The sequence below is a fragment of the Pinus tabuliformis genome, chromosome Q (genome assembly GCF_031772625.1).
Source record: "Pinus tabuliformis cultivar Carrire ecotype Pingquan chromosome Q, CPIR1, whole genome shotgun sequence".
Lineage (NCBI taxonomy): Eukaryota > Viridiplantae > Streptophyta > Pinopsida > Pinales > Pinaceae > Pinus > Pinus tabuliformis.
Genome location: NC_142296.1, coordinates 907109728 through 907124378, shown reverse-complemented (window position 1 = coordinate 907124378; position 14651 = coordinate 907109728). Strand labels below are relative to the sequence as shown.

The 14651-nt window shown below is 38.5% G+C and overlaps 3 protein-coding genes and 1 long non-coding RNA gene across 4 annotated transcripts; 3 read left to right on the top strand and 1 right to left on the bottom strand.

Annotated features, from left to right (window-relative positions):
* Nucleotides 1-1147: 1147 nt before the first annotated feature.
* On the top strand, nucleotides 1148-5462 carry LOC149222408 (uncharacterized). Its single transcript, XM_089387589.1, has 4 exons — nucleotides 1148-1174; nucleotides 1279-1504; nucleotides 4928-5211; nucleotides 5366-5462. The coding sequence occupies exons 1-4, from the start codon at nucleotides 1148-1150 to the stop codon at nucleotides 5405-5407; spliced, it is 579 nt and encodes a 192-aa protein (XP_089243715.1). The 3' UTR covers nucleotides 5408-5462.
* Nucleotides 5463-5646: 184 nt separating this feature from the next.
* On the top strand, nucleotides 5647-7209 carry LOC149222407 (replication protein A 70 kDa DNA-binding subunit A-like). The gene is made up of 3 exons (XM_089387588.1): nucleotides 5647-6090; nucleotides 6205-6711; nucleotides 6919-7209. The coding sequence occupies exons 1-3, from the start codon at nucleotides 5647-5649 to the stop codon at nucleotides 7207-7209; spliced, it is 1242 nt and encodes a 413-aa protein (XP_089243714.1).
* Nucleotides 7210-9533: 2324 nt separating this feature from the next.
* Nucleotides 9534-12206, top strand: LOC149222406 (uncharacterized). The gene is made up of 2 exons (XM_089387587.1): nucleotides 9534-9864; nucleotides 10018-12206. The coding sequence occupies exons 1-2, from the start codon at nucleotides 9534-9536 to the stop codon at nucleotides 12204-12206; spliced, it is 2520 nt and encodes an 839-aa protein (XP_089243713.1).
* Nucleotides 12207-13784: 1578 nt separating this feature from the next.
* LOC149222405 (uncharacterized) lies at nucleotides 13785-14023 on the bottom strand. The gene is made up of 2 exons (XR_016248894.1): nucleotides 13903-14023; nucleotides 13785-13819 (listed from the first exon to the last, which is right to left on the bottom strand). It is a non-coding gene; the product is annotated as an uncharacterized LOC149222405 (long non-coding RNA).
* Between the last annotated feature and the right edge of the window lie 628 nt (nucleotides 14024-14651).

Sequence of the window (14651 nt, the reverse complement as noted above, 5' to 3'; positions counted from 1 at the left end):
GCCTATTTCTTTATGTAATCCCGTATATAAAATGATGTCCAAACTTACTAATAACAGTGTCAAAAAGATCATCTCCCCATATATTTCACAAGAAAAATTTAACTTCTTTACCAACAGGAGAATCCAAGATGCAGTGGCCATTGCTTAAGAAGGCATTCATTCAGTCAAATCAAGGAATCAAAAATCATGTTTCGTGAAAATTGACCTCATCCAGGCATTCGATTGTGTTGACTAAGAGTTCCTCACTATGATCCTATACAAAATCGGTTTCAAACATAGACATGTCTAATGGATAATGGCATGCATCAAATCTGCATCTATGGAAATTCTCATCAATGGGGAACCCACTATTTTCTTCAAAATGAACAGAGGACTTAGACAAGGTTGTGCTCTATCTCCTCTGTTGTTTATTCTTGTAATGGATACATTAAGCAGGGGGATCAACTCCATGAAAGAGGTCAACACCATAAAAGGTTGTAGGATATCCAAAAGTAGTTGATTATCACATCTGATGTTCATGGACGATATTATGTGTGTAGGGGAGGCAAAAATATTAGAATGGGAAGCATTCCATATGACTTTTATGAAATTCAACAATGTATATGGGCTTAACATTAATGAAAACAAAACAAAACTTATTTCTGATGATGGTACCTCGATGGAGGTAATCAAGATTGCTATTATGTTTGAAGATTTGCCCATTTCAAATGGATTCAAATACCTCCCGGATTCCATTTGAAACCTATATATTACAAGCTTCCAGATTGGGATTGGCTTGTCAACAAATTCGAGTGAATGTTATGCCATTGGGATCATAGGTGGTTAACTCTTGGAGGCATGGTTGTCATGATTCGAGTGGTTTTCCAAAGCATCCCTGTATATTGGATGCACATGTTTCACATCCCTCAATCCACTATGAAAAAGATTGAATCCATTGTGTGCCATTTTCTATGGTCAGGATTTGGCACGAAAAGAAAAATCCGCCATGCTAGCGTCAATCTAATATCTAGATCAATTAAGAATGGAGGCTAGGGCTTCCTTAATTTCATAGATTTCAATCTGTCTCTTTTGTCTGCTAACTTATGGTGCATCTTTGGAGAACATGGCCTATGGAAAAAAATCATGGTTGCAAAATATCTTCATAACAATGGATTGGAGGAATGGATTCACAATGGTGTTCCATTCACTACATGCATGTCTGCAACTTAGAGAAGCGTACGGTGCACAGTCCCTTGGATTTGCAGTAACCTGGTTTCGGTTGTTGGCAATGGTTTACAGGTCAATGTGGGGATGGATGTTATTAAAGGCATGCCCTTAAGACCCCATTTATCTGCTCCTATCATCACCTCCCTTAATCAACAGGGATACTCCGCTTTGGCTAGCATTGCAAGGGGACCTCAAACGCTCTTGTCTCCCCTAATTTGGCCACATGCCTGGGAAACTGGCATCTTGGAATATTTGGCATCTGAATGGGAAGTTTATCATAACAACCTTAGCCATGTCGGTATCATGTTATCCTCCCGTACAGATTATATAGTTTGGGGCGGTCATTTAATGGATGGAAGAATTTCAACCACAAAAGCATATGAACACATCATTTCTTGTTCTCCAATCCTGCCATTTTCCAAGCTCACTGCACAATTGTGGTGCTGGGATGTTCCACTCAAGATTATATGCTTCACTTGGCTTATTCTGCATAATCAGATTTTAACCTGGGACATACTCATGAAGAGAGGATTTATAGGACCTAGTCTATGCCCTCACTGCAAATCTCCATTGGAAGACTATATTCACATCTTCATTCACTGCCCTTTCATACAGGACATTTGGAAGAAAGTATCCTCTCTCTTGGGGACCCAGGTCATTGGTGATAGTTCCTCCATTGCGGAATGGATTTGCTCTTGGGGTTTCAAATCAAAAGAGCTTTGGAGCATTTAGCCCTCTCGAAAAGATTACATCTTTGAAGAGACTTCTCCCAACCTTAATTTGAATACACTCTGCATCATAACTCACTTTCAAGAGATAGGCCCCTAGCGTCCCAAAGAATCTAACATGCTTATCGCTCTTGCTGACTTGTCAAATATTTTCCCAATTTGTTTTTTTGATGGAGCTTCTACCGTTGGGCAATGTGGATGTGGTGTCTCCCTTCATATCAATTCAGTTATGTCTTATCAATTCAGATGGTTTGACAACTTAGGAGACAACAATAGAGCATAAATGTTCACCTTATGGGGTGCCTTACAGGTGGCTCTATGAATCAATGTTGATTTCATTTTGGTTGTTGGTGACTTCCTTTCTACAATCATATAGATTCAGGATCACAACGCCTTACAAATCCCCTCACTTTTCAACTCGATGCAGCGGATTTCGGGCCTAAAGAACCTCTACTTAGAGATATCCTTCCAACATGTCTTTCGGGAGAAAAAATAGAAGCAGATGCACTTTCCAAGTGTGCTTTGTTCCTACTGCCTTGGCAGATTCATTATGAACTATTTTCTGAGGGGATCTCCTTTTGTCTAGGTTCTTTGGATTTTTGTTAATCTCTTCCCACTCCCCTTGGTTTACTTTTGGTTTTCATGTCCCTGACGCGCTTCTAGGTTCCTCATCTTGGTTATATTTCATTTCTTGATCTTCTGCATTATGTCTCCTTTAACTAGACTCAGGTCTTTCATCTCCCTGTTCATGCTCTATTTCCATATGTGGCCACAAGGTGGCATTCACGAGATTACTATGGCAGATTTAGCTTTGCATTATGGATATTTTCAATATGAGTATTTTCTCTAACAAGATCTTGAACAATGTATAACATTTCCCATTAATAAAAATGTTATAGTTTTTTCTCATGGAAAGAAATAAAAAACAAACAAACAAACATTAATTCTAAGTAAAGTCAGGCTTCGTGGTTAAAACCTTCGAGTAAATCTACCTAATATAAATATTCTATAAACATAATGTTCACATATTGAAGTCCGTAAACCACAATTACTAAAAAAAAATACGTACATACTCTAACATTATATTAATTAATCATATTGGTTGACAGATATGATTAATTAGCATGTATATATACATTCCACTATGAGCACACGGGTGGTAATAAATAGATGTGTTGCGTTGCTGCATACCATTGACGGCGAATGCTATTTCCAACCCTATAGCAATATAAATGCCCTCTGACACACGAGGGAAATAGCGCTCGCCCTCTGAGTGACAACACGTGAACAAATGAATGGAGCGTGGAGAGAGAGGGTAAGCGTTATTTCCCTTGCATGTCAGAGGGCATTTATATTGCTATAGGGTTGGAAATAGCATTCGCCTACCATTGACTAATTGTCACAATGCGTCATACCATTGAGTAAAAAGTCATACGATTTTAATTTTGGGAAATTATATTCTACGTACGTAAGACACAACAGCCACAGAGAAAAATAATGATGCAATGGTTTGATAGCAGAGCTACCTGAATAACAGGAAATTGTGAGATCTTTCTAATTTATTTTATATAATTATTATATTGTTGTTTTGGTTGTGAATTGTCTTATCAAATCATATATCACTCAAGGTAAGTGATGTAGTTATTATGGGTGGATTTGGTAAATTTGAAATAAAAGTTATATTTAATTTTATTAATCAATTTAGATGCATTTTTATTGAGCGGTAATTTTTTTTGGAAAATAACATTCATTAAAAAGAGATTTACACCACAGAACATTTAATCTATGTAGTAAATCAGAAAATAAAAATAAATTTGAATAAATTACTTATATAAAATTGATTTTCTCTCAATTTCTTTTTAATTATAAGAGACCTAGCATTTTATTAAATTATTATAAAATCTTCTTACTTCTTTATTGGATGAAATAACATTTTTATTTTTTTTCTAAAAATCTTATTTTAATAATTGTCATGAAATTTCCAATATGGCTATGCCTTTTCATATTTCATTCAACCACATTAAAAATATTAATGTGGTTGATATAATCGAAGACTTTGTAAATATAACTAAAATAATTTATTGTAACACGGAGAATGTCTTACTAATGCAAACATTTACCTGATTAACCATGTATAAAAAGGTTATTGGTCAACTTTAATTTAAAAAAAAAGGGAATTATAAATTAATGTTATAAATAATAATGAGGAATTTATCACGAAGGAACTTATTAGAATTGGAATAATCTCAAATTTCTAAGAAATTAAGGGGAGCCACGTGACTTTTTAAATTTATTAAAAGTAATGGACCATTTTGCTAAGTAAAATTTGCTTATATATAAAAGAATGTTATAAATAATAATGAGTGAACTTATCATGAAGAAACTTATTAGAATTGGAATAATCTCAAATCCCTAAGAAATTGGTGGGAGGGGAGTCATCTAGCACAAATCTATTTTTTAAAATTTATTAAAAGTCAATGCAACCTAATAAACTCTTTAATACACTAAAGCTATTGATAAGCATTAAGACTAAGCATATACTATGCATATTCCCTTGAGAATCATATTAAACCCTCAATAAATAAATAAAAATCAACAAATCCTCATCTACCTTAATTTCAAATAAAAAACCTTCACCAAAAATTAATATTTTTCATGTTTAATATAAAATTATAAAATAAAATCTATAACATACTGATATATCAAAAAATTTTAATCTTAAATTTAAAACATAAATATATCACAGAAATTAAAAAAAAAAAAACTTTTTAATATTAAAAAAAATATCACATTTTTCATTACTCCTATCACTTTTATTGCAGTTTTATTATTTTATTTTACAACATTGACCATAATTAGGCCGATAGGCCTTCCTTTGGAACAGACTTTCGTCGTTCCTTTCACTCTCGTGCTGACACGTGGCATCGGATTCTGAATGGCCCCTTCGCTCCTCATACTGAAACGTGGCATCGGATTCTGAATCGCATAAGCAGGAGTTTTTCAGTCTCGTGCAGGTAGAAAACCAGGAGTTTTTCAGCGGGACGGTTCTGCGAGGGAGTGGCGGAACAGTTCTGAGGGAGTGGCGTCGTGGATATTTATGTTCTGCGAGGGAATGGCGGCGTCGTCTAACTGTTCTGGGGTTCCTATGGATGTTAGAGCACAACCTCATTCACGGTTTATTTTCCAGTTTCTTCGACAGCCTGACGCCCTGAAGACAGTCCTCACATTTTGCAAGCGCAAGGAAAAGTTCATCAGCGCATTTTTACCTGTGACAGAGGTGATCGCTATTTCTGTGTTCATTTTCTTTTCATTCATTCTATCCATCGGTCTATTGAATGAAACTATTGCTGCTGCGTCTTTTTTGGTTATGAAGAGAGGCGGCTTTCTCCACTACAGCTAGGGTTTTGACCCCTGCTGCCAACTCGTTGCAGGTAGCTTTCATCACGTGGTCAATTTTTACCCTAAATCCCTGACGCCCTGAAGACAGTCCTCACATTTTGCAAGCGCAAGGAAAAGTTCATCAACATAAGACTTTGCTACCATCCGCATATGGCCCACAAGTTGTCTCTGGAGACATCCAAATTGGATCAATAATTCTGCTCAAAAAAGCAGCTTGCACAGTGCTCCAAAACTCCTCGTAAGGCCCACCATTTGAAATCACCCTCTTTTACTTTTTTCCCACCTAGCCGTTTTTTGCATCAAACGAAGGAAAATGGAATCTTTATTAATTCATTTCTTACTTGTTTACATAAGGTCCATCCGAGTCGTTGAGCTTGAAGTTGTGAAGCGCACAGCAGCATTGATGAAGGACACATCGACGCTGCAACATGCACAGCCGGGTTCAGCCCAATTTAGCTCTTCGTCAGCTAAAGATACCTTGCCCTCTTCAGTTACCCCACCAACTACGGCAACAACTACAACAATTCCATTCACGGCACTCAACCCTTACCGAAAGTATTGGTCTATCCAAGGTAGAGCATCTGCTAAGACATCATTGAAGTCATACAACAATGTGCGAGGCTCAGGAAAAGTTTTCGGATTTGACCTTATCAACCGTGATAAGGAAGAGATCCACCTTTCTGCATTTGCTGAACTGGCCGAATCTCTTTACAATCTAATTCAGGTTGGGCAACTATACATTGTATCAAATGGCACAGTGAGAGAAGCAAATCCAAACTACAACCACCTCAAGAACAAATGGGAGATTTACTTGTCTGCTGCTTCCACTATCAATCCATGTCCTACAGATGATCCAACGTTTCCCTACCAGAGCTTTCACTTCAAGAATATTGCTGACGTAAAAAATGCACCTCCAAATACAAATGTAGATGTCATTGGTGTTGTTACTTCCACGTCACCTGCATCAACAATTCGACGAAAAGATGGAAGTGAGACATTAAGGAAAACACTCATACTAAAGGACAGGTCGGGTTTTAGCATTGATGTAACATTATGGGGAGAACACTGTGACTATATCGGACAACATCTTTCTGAATTCTACTCTTTCGACAACCCACCAATTCTTGCAATCAAAGGAGGCCGCGTGTCTGAATTTAATGGCACCACAATAGGGACGATACCAACGAGCACTCTCACAATAAATCCACAGGTTGAAGAAACTCAGCAACTACATGCATGGTTCCGTGAAACCGGCTATAGCTCTTCTTCTCCATCTTTGAGTAGAAACTATGGTGTTGCTTCGAAACGTGCCCTACCACGAAAGACGTTTCATGAGATTGCTGGCATGCAGCCCTCTGATAAAGCAATCTGGGTTTCAGTGCGAGCAACAATTACTGCTTTTCATATGGATGACTTCTACTTTCTAGCATGTCCACTAGATTTCAATGGAAAACAATGCATGAAGAAGGTTGTGGAGCATTCTAACAATCTTTGGCATTGTACAAAATGTAACGGTGACTTCCCAGAATGTGACTACCGTTACAAGCTTAAAATTGATCTACATGACCACACCGGGAATCTACAGAACGTCACAGTTTTCAATGATGCAGGGAACGAGCTCATGGGCATCACAGCTAAAGACCTGTTCCTACTTTCTATCGAACCAACTGATCTACAGGAAATTTGTGGCCGGATTTCAGGGCACCGCTTCCAGCTAACACTTTCCATTAAAACAGATTACTTCAACGGTGTTCAACGCTTGCAACCAATACTGATCAATTCAGAGGAAATTCAATATGCCTCTGCATGCAAGGAAGCGCTCACTGACATTCAAGCACTGTCCGCTTCAAAACGACCTATTGTTCGCCGCCTGTGAACTTTTTCTTAGGGCGTCATCTACCACGCCTTTTTGTACATAAACAAACATTTCCACACAACTAATTGTCTCATCTTTGTAAATTACACACCCATGTTTTTATGATGAACCCTGTAGTTTTCAGTGCAAATACTCTCTTCCATTCATTCCAACATATGTATGTTTGCCATTTACATTTTACGTAATATAAATATCAACAAATGTAAAGAGTCACTACATATCTTTGTCGTTCGTTGTCTACATGCTACACATTGATCCCTTGCTTCCTAAGCTATTCATTTTATCGCTCAAACATGTCAAACAAAAATTTTTCTAAGAAAAGGGAACAAATTATTTTTAATCTTGTTTCTCTCCTCTCAATGATAGATACTGAAATAACATATGGTTTCATATCATTCCTAATTGCATGTTTTCCCTTCTACCTAATCTACCTATCTTCACCGATGTTGAACTAAAAAAATTTAAATCTATGTTCAAAATATAATGTTCCAATTTCACAATGGATGTGCACACAATAAAATGAGATACCAAACATGCACTACTTGTTTATGAAAACTAACAACTACTACTTGTACTTGTTTAGATATGCCACCAAACAATCAACTTGCGGACAAAAACAAGCGGCGGCGTATTCTTTATGCACAACAAAAGGATCAAATAAATGCACGACGTCGACTACTTTATGAACAGCACAACAACCTTACTACTTCCTCTACATCCCTTCCCACCTCAAATGAATATAACCCTCCCCTTAACGAAGAACACCGTCGCTTTCGAGAAAGGATTGATGGACTTTCTACCTTGCATGTTTGCACAACATGCAAGGAAGCATACCCAGGAATGAAAACAAAGCTCTTCCACAATAGACTCACTTGTTTTCGTTGTGCATCATCTAAATCTACCAATCGTTTTTCTGAACTAAACAACATGGACCCTGGAGAACAACGCTTTGTCCTTCACCAATTAACTCAAGTTGAAGAAATGCTCATCGCACGTGTCAACCCCATTCTACAAGTCACTTATTCCCGTGGTGGTCAATATAAATATAGTGGCCATACAATTGCTTTCCCTCAAGATATCACCATTATTGCCAAATACTTACCCCGGATGCTCTCTGACTTAGACATCCTCATTGTGAAAAGGCAAAATCCATCTGAAAAGGCTTACGAATTCTACATTTGCAAATCACGTGTCCTTGCAGCCCTTGAATACAAAATAAAATATGACCCTTACTACCGTGATGTTCAATTGAATTCATCTACAATTTCTACGCTGCCAGATCTCCCTACAGACATTTCTTCTCTTCTCCACAATGTAACCACCTGCTCTTTTGAACCCCATCAAACCACTACTGATTCCACTTATAATCCTGATGATGTCATGCTACCTCCAATAGAAATCCAACCCTCTTCTTTCGTTCCAGTCCTCCCAAATTCATGTACCAAGCGTGACCACATTTGTAACTATTTGCACTCGACCCATTCAAGTTCAACAAGCTCTATCGATTGGCCTCCGATAACTCCAACCGCTATAAATGAATACAACACCATCGGCCTCCTTGCCATGGCATTCCCCACACTCTTCCCTACAGGCATTGCAATGATCATGCAACCAAGACTTACAAAAGTTGAAATGCATGAATATGCTTTGCACTTGCTTCACTACCATGATAACCGCTTTGGCCAACACCCAAGATTCCGCTACTATCTTTATAACATTCTAATGCACCACCGCAGCCAAGCAACAACCAGTGTTTTCGTGAAGAAGTACATTGAGAACAACTTGCCAACAACGGTGTTAGACCTACGCCAGTGTCTTCATGACTCTCCAGATTCAAGATTGCCAGAGCAAATAATGAGGTTTGGGTCAGCTCTACAAGGAACACGGTCTTTCTGGAACAAACGCCGATCTGAGCTGACTGACATGATCACGCAAATAGGAAGCCCAACATTCTTCTTCACTCTCAGTGCAGCTGATACTAAATGGCATGACTTGCACACGATCATGCCCACAAGTGTTCAGTCCACTTCAGTCAACCCCTTCCAATGGAAAATCCAAAACATAATTAAAAACCCACATCTAACAGCCCAATATATGCATTGTAGATTTACAATTTTCCTTGAAGAAATCCTTCAAAAAGGCCTCCATGCAACCGACTACTGGTGCAGGTATTATTTAATATCCATATCCCTCTACATTAATTTTATACATTGCATATACATGTATTAGCTGAATGTACCCTTCATGTTATATTCAGATACGAATGGCAACATAGAGGATCCGCACACATTCATGGCTTCCTTTGGCTACAAAATGCACCAGACATGGACACACTTGATTGGGACAATGCATTAGAAATTGCTAATGCACAGAAATATTTCGACCACTACGTAACTGCTTGGAATCCACGTCAGGCAGAACACCGAACTATTCCGCTTCACCAGTCAACAATTCATAACCCGTGTCTCCTTGACACAGCAGCAATATTCACATCCAATCAATTTGAAGACTACACAGAGCTTGTCAACTGCGTTCAACGTCATACAAAGTGTCATGAATCTTCCTGTCTGCGTAAGAAAGACAATGTGCTTAGCTGCCGATATGGAGTACCGTGGGAATTGAAGTCCACTTCTTCACTTTTCATTGATGATAAGGGTCATAAAACCTATGTCCCTGTTCGCAATGATGAAAGATTGAATATTCACAACACCGATCTACTCTCTATTTGGAGAGCAAATGTTGATTGCCAACCAGTCCTTTCTCGCCATGCTGTATTGAAATATATTTCAAAATATGCAACAAAAGCAGAGACAAGATCTGAGAGCTACCGTCAAATGCTATCGCGACTATCACAAAGTGCCCTTCCAGAAGCACCTACTAGTGGTGTCATCCGGAAACTCCTTACAGAAACCATTGCAGATAGAGACATTGGTGCACAAGAAATATCCCATATGTTACAAAAGCTACCTCTCTCTCTTTGCAGCCGTACATTCCGTTCTTTGAATGTCAACAGGGTTGTTTTCAAACGTGTTTCGCAAGATACTGAAAATCATGGTTCGACACCCAACTTTATCATTGCGTATATGAACAGGCCTGCCTCACTAGAAGCACTGCCCCTCCTTGAAGCTGCTCGCTCGTGGTCATATTCTGCCCAGCGGAGAAGAAACCACTGGAAACACATATTCCCCCCAATGATTGTACATGTCTTGCCCCATTACAATGTCATTCCTTCCTCTACTAATCCTTCTTATGCCACCTTCTGTTGGAGTGAATTACTCTTGTATTTCCCCTTCCGAACACTCCCTGATGATATAGGTTCAACTGATGCAGAAATTATTGCACACTGGGAACAAAAAAAGGGTGCATATACACCATGGCATGTCCATCGCGAACCCGAAAACCCACAAAGCCCACCTACTGAAGATCAACCTACCCCACACACCCCCCCTGATTCCATTCAGATGGATGAATGGCAAATCCTCTCTCAACTACACCCAAGTTACAATATTGCAATTGATGACCTCGACATGATTGGCTACCGCGACTTCGATGTCAACCACAATTGGTCACAAAATACTGTCCCTCCCCCCTTGCAAGAAACTGCCATCAATTTCATTGAATTCAACCGCTCACCCATTCAAAACCAACATCATTCATTTTCCAACCTTCTCCATGAGCATACATTATCCCCTACCCAAAGCATAGCTTTCACCGCTGTTTTTTCACACTTCAAAACCCCTTCGCCAAAATCCCCACGGAAGATCATCGTACAAGGAACAGCTGGCACAGGAAAATCCCATTTGATTAAATTCCTTCACCAAGCATTTGTGGAAAACTCGCCAGCCAACAAAAACCCTTTATTGTTACTTGCACCAACCGGCGTTGCAACTTTCAACATAAATGCCCTCACAATTCATTCTGCCCTTCATATCCCTATCCAGACAATGCATCCTCTCGAAGGCCAGCCGCTCCTACACCTGCAAGAGCAACTCCGTCATGTAGAATACATCCTCATTGACGAAATGAGCTTCATTGGTCCAAAAATGCTTTCTCGCATTGACGATCGTCTAAGAGAGGCATTCCCTCTTCATCGGAATACACCATTTGGTAATCGCTCAATTATCCTTGTCAGAGATTTAGGCCAACTCCCACCTGTAAAAGACATTCCTTTATATGTTGGGACATCGCGTGGCACTGCACTTTGGCGCAGCTTCGACATATTCATAACACTTTCAACCGTTTTCCGTCAACAAGGAGCTAGCTCGTCCCAAGTTGCTTTCCGGCAAATACTTGCAAATCTTAGGAATGGAATATCTACACTTGAAGATTGGCAACATCTAATGTCAAGAACAAGTCCCTCTCTTACACATGAAGAGAAATGCACATTCGACGAGTCCATGCACCTATTCGCGACAAACAACGCAGTTGTCTTGCATAATAAGAAAATGCTCAAACAATTGAACATCCCAGTAGCACTTTGCTCTGTGGAACAACAAAGACAGAAAACTCCTACTACAACAAAAGATGAGCACCTACCTGCAAAGGTGCTCTTATGCAGTGAACAAAAAGTTATGCTCACCAGCAACTTATGGGTACATGCAGGCCTTGTCAATGGCGCACTTGGGAAGGTCGTCTCAATATTGTATTCAACTGATTCAAAGCCCCCAGCATTACCATCCTTTGTGGTTGTTGACTTTCAACAATACAAAGGAACACCATGGGACATTTCACACGCAACATATGTACCCATTCCTCCCATCACAAGGGGTGCACGCCGTCAGATACCACTTCAAATGGCATGGGCTTTAACGATCCACAAGTCACAAGGAATGACATTAGACAAAGCAACAGTGGACATCGGCACCAGAGAACGCCAAGGGCTAACATTCACTGCAATTTCAAGAGTGCGGTCACTAGCGGACATACACATCAATCCAGCATTCCCATTCTCCCGTATTGCACAAATGCACAAGAATCCATATCTTAAGTGTAGATAGCAAGAGGAATTATTCCTTGCATCAAAATCTATCCAGGATAATACACTTTAGCCAATCATACAACCTGCCTTCCAGAATTACCCACATGGTAAACACCACTCACTACATAACGAAGTTTCACATAGATTTCTTGCTATTACATTTAATTTCATATGATTTTATACTCATTTGGAATCGTTTAATTTATTTTGAATTTTCAAACAAAATCGTCAAACATATTCATTGTCAGTTACAGTGTTTCCTTTTTGGATGCCAACAGGTATGAATACATGCTACCTTCGACAGTTGTATGAGTGCTGCGAAGAAATCCAGCAACAAGAACTTACATTACAAGATATGCAGACAAGGATCCTGCCACAACCATCCATGCCACTTTACCGTTTGCGCCCAGCAATTACGTTGTTAAAGAATATAAGGAAACTACTTAAGATTACAATTCACATCCATGAAAGGGATGCACACAGGCAGATGCGACATCAACTGCAGGAACAGCTCGCACAACATGGCACCACAATAAACACTAACTGGTGTTGCCGATGCCATGGCCCATCATGCATATATGATTAGCGGCTCTTTCTCAATTACATCTCTACATAATGCTTTTATTGTACATATGCATACAAGCCAACAAAACTTTCATTGTATATATCTTTACTTATATCTGGCATGTTTAGTTATATCTTAATAGAACTGTTCTCTGTTGTATGAACAAAGAGTATTCAAGTACGTGGCCCACTGCTCCTTGTTTTGGGTTTTATGATTCAACCAACAACTTTTTTTATAAATAAACACGTTTCTCACTTTAGATAGGTCGATGTTTACAACAACCTATTAGGGAAATTTTCATTCAGCTCTTTAATTCTTTCTATTAGTGTTAATAGGGTCAAAATCTGCATATTGTTTTTTATCATTTACCCAGTTGATGACTAGCTCTGAAACTCCCAGTATCTGGATTTGAGCAGTACCTTTCTTAATTGTTAAATTTTCCAGTATCGAAAATACACTTAACTCTGCCCAGTAGTTGGTACCTTCTGCCAATGCAGCTTTGAAACAGAAACTATGGTTTTCCTTCAGAAATAACACACGTCCAGCACCACAAATCCCTGGAATTTAAGGCAATTTTATGTCTCATGCATTTCAGATTCATATTTGCAATTAAAATAGTAGATGAGGATAGTTCTTGACAGTAGAGGTTTTTTCTTTATAATGAACTATTTCTTTTATTCTGGGCTCTTCACATGCTTGGTGATGCATGTTAAAGTGCCAAGTATTCTGAGTTGAGTTATTTTATTTTCATATTGTCTACATATGGCTCTTGGGCCTTTACTTGGATTTTAGAAGTGCTATTATTTTCATTTTGGATAACAGGTTTGTTCAGTTGACATTCTTTACTGTAGATTACAGCTGCTGGCTTATATTAGGCAATACCTCTTTGGTCTGAGTCTCCAAACATATTCCACACTATTTTTCACGTTCCAAATCAAGCTCAGAAAGATGTCTCCTTTCTTCATCAACACGTTTCTTGTATCTTTCTTTGCAAATCAGTTTCTGCTTATTATCTTCCATCTCTTTTATACCTCCTTCAAGTTGCAGCAAGGAAGGATATATAACAGCTGCCCAAGACAAAATCTCCATTAGATCACAGCTGTTATACCTCCCTTTTCCCCTTTATTTTAAAAAGAAGAAAACAACTTACCATAGAATTCTCGAAGACTGGCTTTTCTTTCATATGTAGACATTGTTGTTGTTCCATCTGAATACACCTGCTAAATGGAAACACTGCAGTATTAGAAAGCATAAAAGAATAAACAATGTGGACTCAAATTTGAAGCAAGAGTAATTTTTACAATAGCAACATAGACCTAAATAACAAAATCATATTATTCAATATAATTTAGTTGAATTTCAAGCTAGTCAAACAACGGAACAATTCCTAGACGAAAAAAAACAAAATAAGCATAGGACCTTTTATATTAGTATGTACAGAAGTCCTAATGTGCTTGCTAGGCTTCAATAAGCCCACTGTACAAGAAAAAGGAACAGCTGTGCTATGGGGCTCTATGATAATCTCATTTGAATGCAGGCGCCATCCTACTCCCTTGTAAATGAAGATCCCCTGCATAATTTTGAGTATTTTAGTCGAGAATGCCAAAATCTTGGAAAAGCCTTAACATAATTTCAAAAAGGTAAAAGAGAAACAGAAAATAACTATTTGGAAAAGAACATAAAAGTAAAAAGGAAAATTTGAATAAATATGAGGGTCTCTTGTTGACTTCCATTTCTGTAGAAAAATTCAAAGAATTTTAACATAACAATCCAGCGTCACTGTAAAGCCAGATTCTCAATTTCCAAAAAAAAAACTGAAACCCCAGGTAGAGTCTGCTTGGATCAGGCATATCTTGCTTAAAAAACGCTACGTAGGAAAATTTGTGGCTAACCATCTAT